General features: G+C 43.3%; 1 protein-coding gene across 3 annotated transcripts in view; it reads right to left on the bottom strand.

The window, feature by feature from the left end:
• Nucleotides 1-3,675: 3,675 nt before the first annotated feature.
• MELTF (melanotransferrin) overlaps nt 3,676-15,904 on the bottom strand; it is a 74,155-nt gene continuing 61,926 nt past the window's right edge. For 2 of the 3 annotated variants that reach the window (XM_054040928.1, XM_054040929.1), the window contains 4 exons: nt 10,070-10,137; nt 9,781-9,968; nt 7,710-7,908; nt 4,895-6,840 (listed from right to left, as the gene is read on the bottom strand). In XM_054040928.1, coding sequence (XP_053896903.1) covers nt 6,773-6,840; nt 7,710-7,908; nt 9,781-9,968; nt 10,070-10,137 — 523 coding nt within the window. In that variant the 3' untranslated portion in view covers nt 4,895-6,772. Of the gene's footprint in view, nt 4,163-4,894; nt 6,841-7,709; nt 7,909-9,780; nt 9,969-10,069; nt 10,138-15,904 lie in introns of those variants that run through there. The other variant, XR_008446342.1, reaches the window with a different exon arrangement.

Raw genomic sequence — 15,904 nt, 5'->3', positions numbered from 1 at the left:
CGCTGCAGCGGCATGGCTCCAGTGGGACCTCAGCTCCTGCCGCTTGGCCCGTCTGCGCTCACAGCCCCGCCCCCTTACCATGTGGCTCTGAGTGGGAGGAGCTCAGGTCCCGCCGGAGCCATGCTGCTGCAGCGCTGTCCAGGGCCGCTTCTGGACGCGGCACGCTGATGCCCCAGGGAATGGGGGAAGGCGGAGGTGGGGCCAGGGGGGGAGCTTCAGACATTCTCATGGGGGCCCCTGCGGGGCCCAGGGCAAATTGCCCCACTTGCCCCTCTGGGCGGCCCTGCAATGACTTGTTTATACTGCTATTCCAATTGATTTATTTTATAACTATATGGTAAAAATGAGGAAAGTAAGCATTTTTTTCAGTAATAGAGTGGCTGTAATACTTTTGTATTTTTATGACTTATTTTGTAAGCAAGTTGTTTTTAAGTGAGGTGAAACTTGGTGGTATGCAAAACAAATCAGACTCCTGAAAGAGGGTACAGTAGTCTGGAAAGGTTGAGAGCCACTGTTCTAGACAATTAGCTTTTAAAAATAAAGGCTCTGCTTAGATAAGTGATTACTCTTCATCTACAATTTAGTATGGTATAGAATTCATATATACGGGGCTTGAATTGTTGGTGGGGAGTTCAGTATAACTACAGCTCTTCTAAACTTAGGGTTAGGGTGCTCCAGAATCTACATTTTCATTTAAAAAAATCTCTAGTCCTTATGGTTATGAAGATAACTAAAAATATGATACACATCAGTAACCAATGCAGTGATGGCTGCCTAAAGTCTGCAGTGTCTGAAAGAATGCTCTTGAGATGGGTCAACTACCCTTGTGCGTTTCAGATTAAGCACCTGTAAAAATCAGGACCAGATTCTGTGCTGCATCTCCTGAGATTTTATGTCACCTTTCTGCCATCCAGATTCTGGGCTGCTATGGAGAATGAAATTTCTTCCAGCATACGATAGAGGCCGAGTGCTGAGACCATGCCATCACCCACCCAATTTGTTTTACTTTATTTTATATTATTTTATTTTTAACTGCTGCCTTCACCTCAGTACAGCACCTATGGTAGGGTCTCGGGGTAGAGGGGAAGGTACAAGGTCAGTCTCATAGACTCTATGCTGATCCTACAATGAGGAACTTCTCCCCAAGCCCATTGCAACCCCTTTACATCTTCTATAAGGTGCTAGACTGGCATATGGGAGCTGGTGTGGAGGCCAGAATCTGGCTCCATGATTCTAAATCCTTTGAGATCCTGGGGTAGTAGGTGTGATAGAAGGGTAAAGGCATAACAACAGTGTGTCTGGTATAATTTCACCATCACACCAAAATTCTGACAAAATTAAAAACAACCCAAAACGGCCTCAGTTTTCCTCAGCAAAATGTAAGGGTCCTGCTTGCAAAAACTGCATCTTGTTTTCATGAAAAATTCAAGGCAAAAATGAACATGAACTGATGAAAATTTGACTTTTTTTGTTCCTGAGGTTGAGAATGTCCCTGGACTGTAATTTATGCTGATAACCAAATGCAACACATTCATTCCTTGTATTGGAGTGGAGCTACTCATGCAAGAATGTAGTGTGTTCATTGTGAGTAGGTTACAGTTTAAAAATGAATTAATTTTATTAATTTGAATTTATTCTAGTTAATTAATACAATGCTAACACTACCAAATGGCATCTGCCTATATAATACCTATTTGGAGATCATTAATACCCTATAACTCTAAGGCCATAGATCAATGAGAGACTTTATGGAAAGTGTAGGCGAAGTTACATTTCCAGTTACACATACATGATCTTCAACTCCTACCTGTCTGAGTGTTCAATGCACAGCTGATATAATGAGCTGAGGCTCAAGAGATTGGTGATGGCATTTCACCATTAGATAATTCAAATCAAGCCCGGGGCCATAAGTAACTAAAAGGTGTTACAAGTGGATAGCTATTTGGTGGCCTATGTGAAGAGTCCAGTTTTTAGTGGCCTAATGTCCTCATCCCCCAACCGCCACATAATTGGTATATAACAATTCTAGCTACCTACCTGATTATTTGACCTCCATCCCCATAGTATCTGAGTGCCTCCCAAAGTGAAAAAGAAAAGAAAAGAAATAACAATATAAAGTTAAAACAGAGAGGCCAACGATTAAGTTGGTCGTTGAGACCAAACTAATCTCCCACACTTAGAGGTGATCCCATGAGAACTTGGGTGAGGCACATTGTAGGGTAGCTTTCATTGCCTCTTCCTGTATTGTACCTGATCTGTGAGTATAAGGATGACTTCACTGTCTTGGCCTGTGTATCCGGAGCACTAAATTTACAAAGACAATTTACTTTTGAAGTAAAGTATTAACATGAAATTATTAATAGCACTGTTCCTTCATACAGTAAAAAAGGGTAACCTTACTGCCCACATGCTGTCTGCAGTAAGAAGGACCAGGTTCAATTTTCTAGGAGTTCTTTCTGAATACTTACACTTGCATAAGCCCTCACCACCCCAAAAACATGGGAAACTATATATATATCACCCTGGGTGACCTTAATGGTCAATACTTCCCACTAATAAGCACTAAGTCTAATTATTTAAAACACTGAGAACTTTATTAGGGGTAGTGGAGACAACAGAATTAATTTGGGAAAGCCAGGAATTAATAAATTAACAATATCTATTAAGTAAGATTCCCCTCCCCTTTGTGTGTTTTAATAATAGTCCCAACCTCAGTCCACCTCTTGCAGTTGTGAGTAGCTAAAGCATTTTAGTCACTTCCCTCATCCCCAACTTCCCAATTCACAGTTTGTTGGCCAAGGTTGCTGGAGTCCAAGAATTCTGGCAGGTCATTCTCTAGCCCCAAAGGGAAGAGCTGGCTAGTGTTCTTCAGGAGTCTCTACCACCCAACCCAGCTGAAGTTATTTCAGTTTTCATTGTTGGGTATGAAGACCTGCACCAGAGTCTCTGCTCTTTACAGCTTCAGTCCAAGGTACCTCAGCACCACCATCTGCTTCAGCTCTGGTTGTTGTCTTGAAGCCATCTGCTCTCTTGAGACTACCTCTGTGCTGAGCCTTCAAAAAGGATCAGTAGTATATAGAACCCTTAACAGAGTCCTCATCATCAGAGAGAAACTCCCTATGGAAAAAGAAATCTATCTTTTCTATTAGGTCTATCCAGGCTCCCTTCCCTATGGGTGCCTGACTATGGTCTAGTCAGGGTGACCCCTTGCCCCAGGCATATTTGGTGCAGTCCTTCCATTTTCCAACATGAATAATAGTATTTTATTTCCCAACACACAAAACTTAACTGTATTTTAACTAAAATGCCCCAACTTGTCACATAACTGAAATGCGAATGAGGCTGGCCTATTCATTTTGTGTTCTCAAGCATCTCTGGGCCACTTTTCTCCTTATTCACCAACTGTCCCCACTCTCTAGGGCTTCAGACATGAGGCTTACATCGGGAAGGACATAGGCAGCAAAACCAATAGTATTAGGTGTGACTTGGGGAAGCCGGGGGAGAATGGCCTTAGAAAAGGGAGTCAGAACCTTCAGAAGTACCGTGAGATCTTAAAAGGATTATACACACTCAAAGGGGAAACAGCAAAACATTTAAAGCCAATATTCATGTCCCTTACAAACACCATCAATGCAAAATGATGGAGGCATTGTTAGAGAATTCTCCCTGCTGATGTGTGTTTAAAAACATTCTTTATTAGTGTTAAAATAGGGGATCCCTTAAGAAGCAGGCACACTGACCTGGCAACTAAATATTAATTACACAAATGCACATACATATTGCAGTTGTCTGTTTATAATACAGATTTCTTGTACAGAAAGACATGCAGACCACAAGAAGCAGGAGCTCTCCCAATGAAATTAATATGCAGCAGGTTTAAAACAAACAAAAGGAAGCACTTCTTCACACAACACACAGTCAATCTGTGTAACTTGTTGTCAGGGGATGTTGTGAAGACCAAGACAATAACAGGCTTCAAAAAAGAATTAGATAAGTTTATAGAGGATAGGTCCATCAATGGCTATTTGCCATGATGGTTAGGGATGCAACCCTGTGTTCCTACACCTCGGACTTACAGATGCTGGGCGTGGACAACAGGGGATGGATCACTTGATACTTCCCCTGTTCTGGTCATTCCCTCTGAAGCATCTGGCATTGGTCACTGTTAGAGGACAGGACACTTTGTTAGATGGACCATTGGTCTTACCCAGTATGGTCATTCTTATTATAATCTTACCAGCTGTATGTGTCCCACGGTGACTCAGCTTGACAATGAGCTGCCCATTAATGTTCCAGATATACTCTTTTAAGGGGATTTTATATAGGTGTTTGTGTGTCAAGCTCCATGTCACTAAAAAAGTTGTATTCAGAAAAAAAGTGTGTGTAAAAAAAACACTCAAAAGTTTTAGTTTTGAGTGAGCCCAGTGCATGAGTGACAGTACTATGCTGGGACTCAGAGTCTGACTCCTAATCTCTTCAATCAGGACTTGGGAGCACTATAGGGTACCAACTCAGCATTTTGTGGCCTGGAGGGACACTTTGGCTATGGAAGAGTTGCAAGGAACTCTTCATGGCTTAAGGAACAAAAATCATGATTCAGGTCATTTGAAAGTGGGAGGAAAGCAATGTAAGCAGAGTCAGGATGAGCTCTACCCTGACATCTGGTGGTGAATTATGGCGAGTGTGGAAAAGAACTTCAGGGGCTGATCTTGTTTGCATAGGCACACCCACCCTGCCTAGCGTGAGCCCACGGCAGCCCAAAATGGTCACTTTGGCAGCTGTGGGATCCCCAGTTTTTCTGTTATTGGGGCAGGAGGAATAAAGTGTTGTTACCCTGGTTATGTGAATAAAGTGTTGTTACCCTGGTTATGTGAATTAAATTGTTTTATGACAGAGGGTCTCACCATCACCTAAGTAGCACTCGCTAGACAAGGGACATGGGTTCCAAAACCCAGTGAATTGAGAGAGATTAGGATGTGTATCTGATGATATGGGTGCCTTTTGTGGGTCTGGAACACCAATTGCACTGCCTCCTCTCTCCACTGTTGGATAGCAGAGCTAATTTTGATTTTATTAGGAGTCTAGCTAGAGGCTGCTGAGCTGAATTCACTTTGAGCCAATGGTGCACCAGCACTGGGGCTCCCCTACTACAAGCTGAAATCACTAAAAGAGTTAAAATTACTGAGCTGAGATCACTGAGTGCTGTGTTAACTAGTGGGGGAGCCTGAAGATCTATTGCTAAGCGGCTGGGAGAGTGGAGCAGTTTGTGGGATGGTTGGAGCGGCCCACAGAACAGTGAGCAGAGTGATTTATGGGGACAGCTGGAGCGGTTCATAGGACGGCTGGTGGAGTGGAGTGGCTGGCAGAGCGGAGCAGTTTTTGGGGCAGTTGGAGTGGCCCACGGAACAGTGAGTGGAGCAGAGCAGTTTGCGGGAACGGCTGGAGTGGCTCATGGGACGGCTGGAGGAGCAGAGCGGAGGGTACAGTGGAGCTGTTTGTGGTGAAGGCTGCAGCAGAACTCCACGGAGAGGTGGGGCAGTCGGCCTCGGACCACATAAGGGTGCCCCTTAACACCCTGTGTGCCCCCCCCCATTCTCTGGGGCGGTACTGACCAGGGACAGAGACTTTTGGGTTGTTGGACTTTGGGGTGATTGGACTTAAGACCCCGAGGGGAAAAGGACACTGCCAAACTTACTTGGAGGTGGGTCTTTTGCTCATGGTTTGTGTTATGAATCCTGTTTGTGGTGTTTCCCCAACATAATGCCACATTGTTTCCCTCCTTTATTAAAAGGCTTTTGCTACACTCAGACTCCGTGCTTGCGAGAGGGGAAGTATTGCCTCCTAGAGGTGCCCGGGGGGGTGGTATGTAATTGTCCCAGGTCACTGAGTGGGGGCTCGAGCCGGTTTTGCATTGCGTTATTGAAACGGAACCCCTACATACTGAACGCGGCCCTTGTTGCTGCCAACTCAGAGGGACAGAAGGATTACACTAATCTAACTGAAACTTCACATTCCCCAAATGAGAAGTAGGTAAGCTGAATTTATCCTGAACCACATTACAAGTAAGTAAGTAAGTAATGGGATGGTGAGAAGAGAAGAGGAAACCTTACAAAGAAGATGCTTATCCATAAAGCTCCTATTCGGTAAGTATTTCAACTGAAATTTAGTTCTTCAGAGAACAATACAAAAATGGTGTGTGTGATTCAATGTCATAGACAGAAATTATGCCCACTTCAGGGACTCCCCTGTGACAATGAGAAGGACAAATGGGAGAGTGCTACCAGGCCACTGGGATAGGCCTTTAATCTCTTCCATCAGGAAATGTTGACTGTACAACTTGAAAAAGTTTGGATTAAGTTCTGAGGGCACCTTTTTAAAAAAAAAAACGTGACCAAAAATTATCCATAGTTGTGAGTATCAGACACCTCAGAGTTTATTTTTGGGACATGCAACAGCAGGACTGTATTTGGAGCCTATTTCCTTTGGCATTGAAGTGCCATGGCTAGGAACAGCATCCGTAAGAGAGGCAGGGAAGCAAAGGGAAGGCGGCAAGGACGAGGCTGTAAACTACATCCGTTTCCCACCCTCCCAGATCTCCCATTACCTTTATGGATATATAGAGCATCAGGGAATAGCCTGGATAATTCTGCTGCTCTCCACATGCGTCTCTCATTCATTTTCTAAGTTTTATTTCCGTTTATTAATATTATTATTTACCAGTATTTCAGTTTATTATGCTGAATATCTGTTAATCCAAGGAACGGCCTGATGATCACGAGTAGAATCTAATCAGAAGGACACTAGCCACCGGCAGCACAATGATGTTCATGGATATTGCAGCTACAAATAAAAATACAAATTGAGCACTAAGGGTTAGAAGCTGATCTGACTGCTAGCTGATTGTGAAATAGTTATACAGGAGCAAGCTAATCAATTTAATCGGCTCCAAATACAGTTTTTAGCTCCTCAGAGGCATTGACCACACCATGCAGAAAGGTTCTAGATCCAGATCATTCCCAAATGATCACCCAAATCATTCCCGCACCAATTTAAATATCACAGAGCAAAATGACATCTTTTCCTAAGCAGAGATCGGTGACATTGAGGTGCAAATATATGCTGATTATTCAAATATAAACAAATTCAGTGAACACATGTACTTAACTCATCTGCTCCTGAACTCTCCTTCCCAGCTGCAAAACATAACCCCTGCAATCTCCCTAGTTTTCCTCAGCCCCCAGTGAATGCTGGGATCCCTTGCTTCCTTCCAGTTGGTGAAGAGCCTCGCTGGATACCTTTCCCAGCCACCAGCATCTGCATGATGCAAGAAGCTACTCTGGATTCCACAGTTTATTCTCTGTCCCCAGCCTGCGCTCCCAGCATACACTCATCCGCTGCTGTTTGCTGACTTCAGACAGAAGTTGGGAACCACATGAGGTGAGGAAGGGGAGAAGCCGAACAGAGGCAATGGAAGTAGGAGCATTCCATCAAGATGGACAGATTGGATTCATTATCCAGGAGTCCCAACACTGCTCTGTCTCCCAAGGTCCAAAAACTGTCCCTCCTCCACAGCACAGAAACCCAGTGGCCATGTCATGGAACCTGGGAATTGTCCAGTCCATAAGGATCAGACAGCATCTTACAATTAATACGAAAGAGGAAGAGAGAGAAAAAATCAATCTCACATACATCAAAAAATGCTGGCTCACCTGCCCCAGAGCACTGTGGTGATTGCATCCCTTTAAGAGAATCTATATATTCACTTCCCAGCCATTCTGCATAGGTTGTTTTCTCTCCTACTGGTACAATCTTAACGGTGGAATCTTTAAAGATTAAATCTGTTCCTAGGAAATCTGAGGAATCAAACATTTTGAATCCATTTCCATTGCTGTCATTTCCAAAGAAATCCTGAAAGCAATGAAGTTTCCATTAGTATCAGATTTCAGAGTAGCAGCCGTGTTAGTCTGTATCCGCAAAAAGAAGAACAGGAGTACTTGTGGCACCTTAGAGACTAACAAATTTATTAGAGCATAAGCACGAAAGCTTATGCTCTAATAAATTTGTTAGTCTCTAAGGTGCCACAAGTACTCCTGTTCTTCTTTTATTAGTATCAGAGTTTGTATTACATAGCCAGTGCTATATTCATCTTTAGCAGCATACATAACACAGTGGAAACTAACCCTCCCCATTGCTCAGAGGCTCACAAACAATTTTAACTTCAAATTATTTGCCTTTTATATTATCATAAGTTTTAAAAATCAATTTGGAGTAACCTTTTGTGTTAGTTAAAGGAGCCCAATAGAATATTCCAGTTAAGGGTGAAAAGCTTCTTCAGTGTCAAGCCCATTCAGTCCTTGGCCAGTCTCCTAAGACTCCCAATATTGAAGCCAATTAGCAAGATATTTTCTGTGATCGTTATGGCATAACTTGAACCTTTTTTCTGTCTGGAACTCCCACTGTAGTTGGCTGTCACATCCATCCATGTATTTAAAATGTAATAGATAAGGGCCAAATTCTGCTCCCTGGTTCAGTGTCAAAGTGAAGGCAGCAATTAAAAATAAAATAAAATAAAATAAAATAAAATAAAAAACAAATGGGGAAAAAGGTATATAAATAGAAAATGTGAAGTTATGAAGTGTATAAATTTGTTAAAGAAAGCTAAAAACATCAGAAAAAACCCATAGCGGGCAGTGACAATGAAAACAAGGAGTTTTTAAAGAATATTAGAACAAAAGAAATCCTAACAATATTATAGGACCATTACTAGTATCTTAGTATTGGAGAAGGCAACATTGTTAAAAATGATGAATTCAAATCAACCTTCTTCCTCCTCTGTGCTTCCAGGGTGCTAACAGGGGGAGCATGGAGAGTCCAGGAAAGACAGTCTCTATATTCTTAGTTCCTGTGTGGGGCATCACAGCAGCCCTCGGTAGCCAGTATCAGGGAAAGCCCTGCTCAGCTACTGCATCCCTGGGATGGCACATGCTCAGTGGAGACAGAATCTTCAGAGAATTTAGCTGCCAAACAGATCATTACAGAGTACGTGCACACTGAAATTTTCATAAGCGTCTAACTCAGCTATAGTTGGACAGATTTCCAAGGGGCTTGCAAAAGGCACATCCTTGACAATAGGGTGACCCCCTGCCAAATTTCAAGTCCCTGCTCCAAAGCATGGAGTCATTAGCGGTCAACAACATGGTGTTTTATTAACATGAGCAAAACAACGTATTTTCCTCTAATCTCGTGCTCAGAAACAGTTGAACCATTTTAGCTGAAACTTTCTCAAAACATTCATCTTGAAGCAGACACCCAGCATGGAAAATTTTAGTCCCAGTTGTTTAAGTTTAGTAAAGTTATAAGCAACTGAAAACAGAGTCTTATAATGGAAAGTGTCGGGCAACCTTAAGTTTAGGTGTCAGTACCTGCACCACCTATAATAAACTGAATAGTTTGAGGGGTTTTTTTTGGAGCGTCTGCTACTAAGTCCTGGAAGGCATAATGCTTTCAAAAGTCTTCTATATAATTACAATAATTTATCATACATGCTCTTTTCTCATGTAGCTGTTGCATTTCTATTATGAATTTAGGAAGACTTCAGGATAAACAAGTATTATGGTGGTGTACATTTTATTTTATATTTTTAAATGATGAAATTAGGAGCATTCCTTAGGCTTTTGGAAATTTGCCATTGCAGCCTGTGATTGGACCAAGTTTGGATACCCCTGCTCATAATAATCTGAGAATGGCCACCTCATCAGGTGAACTAATTGTAAATTATACCTGAGCTTTGTCCAGTAGTCCATATACAGCAAAAATGTTGGTGTCTGGGTGGACCATGACAACCTGGGCAGGCACCTGAGCCAAGTGACACTGAGCAAACTGAGTGATTTCAGCACGGGCTCCATTTGGACACAGTAACTGGAAGTCGCTGGACTGCAGGTGAAGAGCCCAGGAATCAGCATTGTTACCTGAAAAAGGAAACTCGCCATTGTGACTCACTGAATGCTTCAGAATAAAGAGGACTACAAAAATAATGAGTTGTAATAAAAACGTATTTAAAACTACATACCATCGGTGTTCTCAAAAACTGTTGAATGCTTGACAAAGGCCACATCACCAGAATCCTCCATCAGACACCTTAAAATAAATAAGAGACAAAATTCAATGCAATACAATGCAATGACATACAAACTCAATACAGTGCAATGTAATGAATGCATCTTTAGTTTGTATAGTAGCTTTCATAAAAACTGTCTACCAAAATACTTCAAAAGATTAGGATCTGATCTAGCATATATTACTCATAAAAGTGACCTTACTGACTTCACTACTTATGTGTTTCTTGTACATGGTAGGTTGCAGGGCTTCTATTAGCAGGTCAGGCTGCTGTATCAGTTATGGACTGAGAAAAGAGCTTCCTCCTCAGAGGGATACACACCAGATGTGTTCACTATAAGATCCCTTAATGTTTTGCCAAGTATGACTAAGGGTCACTTAAATAAAATGTTACACATAGCACCACCTATTGGTGGAATAGTAGAATACAGTTTAGCAGTCCATTTCATCACCTCCTTTAACTTCTCTTATCATTTACAAAATTTACACTATCACGCTGTCTTTGAAGTTCAGTCTGTAACATGTCTCTGAATCATACTGGTTTTCTAACTACACAACCCAAACACATAACAACTTTGTCATCTAGTTGTTGGTGGTTTGGAAGTCTTGAGTCATCATCTTCTTGCTCTGCATCTCATCAGTAGAGTTTGCTTTGTTGACTGTATTTTCTGAAGAGCAAACTGTAGATGTTGATGGTTTCTATTGAACTTTCCAATGTTGGTCTCCATCACATATGGCCTAGGTGCTGAATTCTTTTTCTTTATGACAGCTGGACATAGGTGGTGTGTGACTCTTTCATTTGGGGAGGCTTATGTGAGCGATGGCAGCTCCCTCTGCCCCCAGACCCTGCCCCTGCTCGGCCTGTTCCCCCAAGGCCTTCCCCCATGCCACCTCTTACCACCCTGCCTGTTCCCCTGAGGCCCTGTCCTCGCTCCACCTCTTCCCCCAAGGTCCCCCGCCCACCGCTCACTCCTCTGCATCCCTTCCCCGTCCCCCCATCGTTCGCCCTTAAGGCAGGAAAAAAGTGGGAGGGCATAGCCCATCACTTTTAAAAGTGGGAAGGCTATGCCCTCCCACCTTTTTCCTGCCTTAAGGACAAGCAACGGGGAAAGAGGGTGGAGAGGAACAAGTGGCAGGTGGGAGAGACTCGGGGGAAGAGGCAGAACGAAGAAGGGGGCTTTAGGGGGAAGAGGCGGTGTGGGGGGGGCGAGGCTTCACGGGAAGAGACTGAGCAACAGCAGGGCCTCGGGGAGGAGCAGGGGTGGAGCACAGGTGGGGACACAGTCCAGGAACTGGTGCCCCTCCTACTTCTAGGGTGCTTCCGGTGGCAGTGCTCCAAAGGCAGCGGGATGGCATCCCTCCAAAGGGAGGTGACCTGTGCTACATCTGGGATTTCTTGCTCCTTACATGGCCAGCCTTTTTTGGGGAGGTTAAACCTTCCAGCCTCTTATTCATGCTGCCCATGCAGCTGGAAGTGGCCAAACTTTTTCTTCATCCAATTTGATACAAATGGAGTCACCAGGTTCTAGACACTGCAATTTTCTAACCGAGTGTCAGCTGTTGTAAAAGCATTCGTAAGCTCTTTTTGCCTTTTCATCCAATATGGCTACTTTCTTCATATCTGTCCACTTTGGTGATAGATTCTTTTGCAAATAATTCTTTTGTACTTCTGAACTGTCTTACCTTCAGGAGCTGTGCTAGTCTATGTTGACCAATATATGCCGGTTAGCATATATCTATCTCTCTATATAACAATCAATATTTATATCTATCTAGCTCATATTAATATGTATTATCCAGACCATGTATGCTGTAGGGTAGCTAGGGGGGAGTGGGGCAGCAGCCACTCCCACACTGAGCACAAATGGCGCCTTTTTAATTTTACTCACCCGGGAGCGGGGGAAAAAAAAGGCACCACCCGCTGCGGCGCTTTTACTGACAGGGCGGCGCTCCGAGTCTTCGGCAATGGGCACTTCACTAGCTCCGAGTGTCTTCGGCGGCACTGAAGCTTCATCACCGAAATGCTGCCGAAGACCTGTGGAGCGAGTGAAGGTCCCGCTGAAGACCCAGAGCATTGCCCCGTCAGTAAAAGCGCTGCTGCGGGTGGCGCCTTTTTTTTTTTCCGCTCCCCCTGTTTCTTCCACCTGGCTACACCACTGCTTGTATGTATTAAGCACAAACAGCTTTAAGCACAAACATGATAGCAGTTCTATACTAAATTGGCCTATACCTTTACTATAACCCTATTCACTCATGCTAAATAGCCCATAGCACCTTGCATTAGCTGAAATAAGCTTTGGCGTAAGTAGATAGGAAAGCTGTCAAGATCAGGACATATGAGGTATTTTACCATAGCAAAAGGTAGGGAGTTAGTCTCTCAGGCCAGTACTGGAATATCCCAAAGGAAGAGGACAAGACATAATGGTTGTTCTACCCTGGTACAAACCTAGAAAATACCTTCATGGACCAGTACCTGGAGTGCTAATATCCAAAACAAAGATAAGGACAGGAACAGGACATGTTAAGGAACTAGAACAAATTGATTAGTTGAATTTTCATGACATGTAAAGAAATATGTAATTTGTAAAATTATCATACAAATACAATCAGCTGAAATGTGTAACTTTCGGAGCACACCTTTTGCTTAAGGTGAATGTAACAACACTACATGAGATGGTTTCCTGGAGACTGGTATTGTATAGAGCTTTTTTCCTGTACTATATTATTATAAGCTCATACCAATACATTTGTCTGATATTGGTTATTTTGGTCTCCTGAGACTATTTCATGATGAAACAAAGTGTGGTCAAGCATTTGACTATACATTTTATCAATAACCAGATCCAGTAGCTGTTATTGGTATTGATCTATAACTCACAAGAGCAAGGAATGGCTCTTCCTGCTATAGGATTTTCTTGGCCGTCTGTACAGCTCTCTCAGCCTCTCCACACACATGTAGGTAATGTAGGCTGCTAGTAATATGATCAAAATCATATTTGGTTCAGAAAGATTTAAATTCCATTGCAGTGAATTGTGGTCTGTTGTCTATCACTAGTTAATATGGAATACCTAAGTAAGCAAAAATGCACTTCAGTTTCTCTATAACATTGTAACATGTTATGTCTTTCAAGTACATTATTTCTATATACTTGAAAAAATAGTCCACAACGATCAGGTAATGATGTCCTTTGAATCTGCATAAATCTTCAGCTAGTATCTTCCAAGGTCTGTTTGTTAGAGGTATTTGTATCATAGAATCATAGAATATTAGGGTTGGACGGGACCTCAGAAGGTCATCTAGTCTAACCCCCTGCTCAAAGCAGGACCAATCCCCAACTAAATCATCCCAGCCAGGGCTTTGTCAAGCCTGACCTTAAAAATCTCTAAGGAAGGAGATTCCACCACCTCCCTAGGTAACCCATCCCAGTGCTTCACCACCCTCTGAGTGAAAAAGTTTTTCCTAATATCCAACCTAAACCTCCCCCACTGCAACCTGAGACCATTACTCCTTGTTCTGTCATCTGGTACCACTGAGAACAGTCTCGATCCATCCTCTTTGGAACCCCCTTTCAGGTAATTGTACATTGTATCGTTCAGTATTTTCTCAAGTTGATTTGTACTGGATCTCCTTTCCAAAGTCCAATATCCTCAAATACTCCATCGAATTCTTCCACATTTCTCATTAGGCCCATCATGGCTACCATGCTGCATCTAAGCAAATTGTTGATCTTTGATAATATGTATCGGAACGCATAGCTTTTGTCTTTGTAAATTATTTCCATAGTGAACTGACCCATGCAGCTCAGAATACTTCCAGGTAGGGTGACCATATGTCCCGATTTTATAGGGACAGTCCTGATATTTGGGGCTTTTTCTTATATAGGTGCCAATTACTCCGCACCCCCTGTCCTGATTTTTCACACTTGCTCTCTGGTCACCCTACTTCCAGGGCTAGGCAGAGTTGTGTCAGGTGACTTCAGCTCTGGAAGGGGTTGAAGGTTATTATAAATCCTGTCTCAGTCGACTGTGAGGTCTACTCCTGAATCACTTTTAAAGTCAATAGTCTTTCCATGAATAGGCAAGTTTCACTCTCCAAGCAGGTTCTGTCTCATCACACCTGATAGATCCCAGAAACAGTGTCTCTTGATTGCCTGTAATATGAGTCAACTCCCTAACTGCTTTGGTGAGACAAACAGACACAAAATGTCCATACTTTGTGCATTTATTACACCTAGAGTCTTTGGCTCGATATGCATCCTCTTGGGATATGAATTCTTCCACTTTTCCCCTTTAGCTAGTTCTTTATCCACCTTACAATTCTTCTACTAATCCCCATCTTCTTTAATTTAACTAATAATTTTCCGCACAGTAAAGTTTCTAATAATTCACTGAAGTCCAAGTATATTAGATCTACTGTATTTCCCTTATCTAAAAAAATGAATTATTTTCTCAATGAAGAAAATCAGGTTAGCCTGGCATGATGCATCTTTGGTAAACCCATGTTCTGTGAAACCTCTCCAATTTATCAACATCCTTCTTGAACTGTGGACACCAGAACTGGACATGGTATTACAGGAGTGCTTGCACCAGTGCCAGACAGAGAGGTAAAGTAATCTCTCTACTCCTAGGCCTGGTCTACACTATGACTTTAATTCGGATTTAGCAGCGTTAAATCGACTTAACCCTGCACCCGTCCACACAACGAAGCCATTTATTTCGAAATAAAGGGCTCTTAAAATCGATTTCTGTACTCCACCCCGACGAGCAGAGTAGTGCCAAAATCGATATTGTCATTTCAAATTAGGGTTAGTGTGGCCGCAATTCTATGGTATTGGCCTCCGGGAGCTATCCCACAGTGCACCATTGTGACCGCTCTGGACAGCAATCTGAACTCGGATGCACTGGCCAGGTAGACAGGAAAAGCCCCGCGAACATTTGAATTTTGTTTCCTGTTTGCCCAGCGTGGAGAGCACAGGTGACCACAGAGAGCTCATCAGCACAGGTAACCATGCAGGCCGATAATCGAAAAAAAGCACCAGCATGGACCGTACAGGAGGTACTGGATCTGATTGCTATATGGGGAGAGGATTCAGTGCTAGCAGAACTTCGTTCGAAAAGACGAAATGCCAAAACTTTTGAAAAAATCTCCAAGGGCATGATGGAGAGAGGCCACAATAGGGACTCAGATCAGTGCCGCGTGAAAGTCAAGGAGCTCAACAAGCCTATCAAAAAACAAAGGAGGCAAACGGTCGCTCCGGGTCAGAGCCACGGACATGCCGCTTCTACGCCGAGCTGCATGCAGTTCTAGGGGGGACCGCCACCACTACCCCACCTCTGACCGTGGATTCCGAGGCGGGGATAATCTCATTAGCTACACCTGAGGATTCTGCGGACTGGGAAGAGGAGGAGGAGGAGGAGGACGACGAGAGCACCCAGCACTCCATTCTCCCCAACAGCCAGGATATTTTTCTCAGCCTGACTGAAGTACCCTCCCAACCCTCCCAAGCCAGTATCCAAGACCATGACCCCATGGAAGGGACCTCAGGTGAGTTTACCTTTTAAAATATAAAACTTGTTTTAAAAGCAAGCGTTTGTTAATGATTACTTTGCCCTGAGGACATGAGATGCATTCGCGGCCAGTATAGCTACTGGAAAAGTCTGTTAACGTGTCTGGGGATGGAGCGGAAATCCTCCAGGGACATCTCCATGAAGCTCTCCTGGAGGTACTCCAAAAGCCTTGCCACAAGGTTTCTGGGCAGTGCAGCCTTATTCCGTCCTCCATGGTAGG

Source organism: Malaclemys terrapin, chromosome 9 (assembly GCF_027887155.1).
Source record: "Malaclemys terrapin pileata isolate rMalTer1 chromosome 9, rMalTer1.hap1, whole genome shotgun sequence".
Lineage (NCBI taxonomy): Eukaryota > Metazoa > Chordata > Testudines > Emydidae > Malaclemys > Malaclemys terrapin.
The sequence above is the reverse complement of the archived record's forward strand: the minus strand, read 5'-3'. Positions and strand labels throughout refer to the sequence as shown.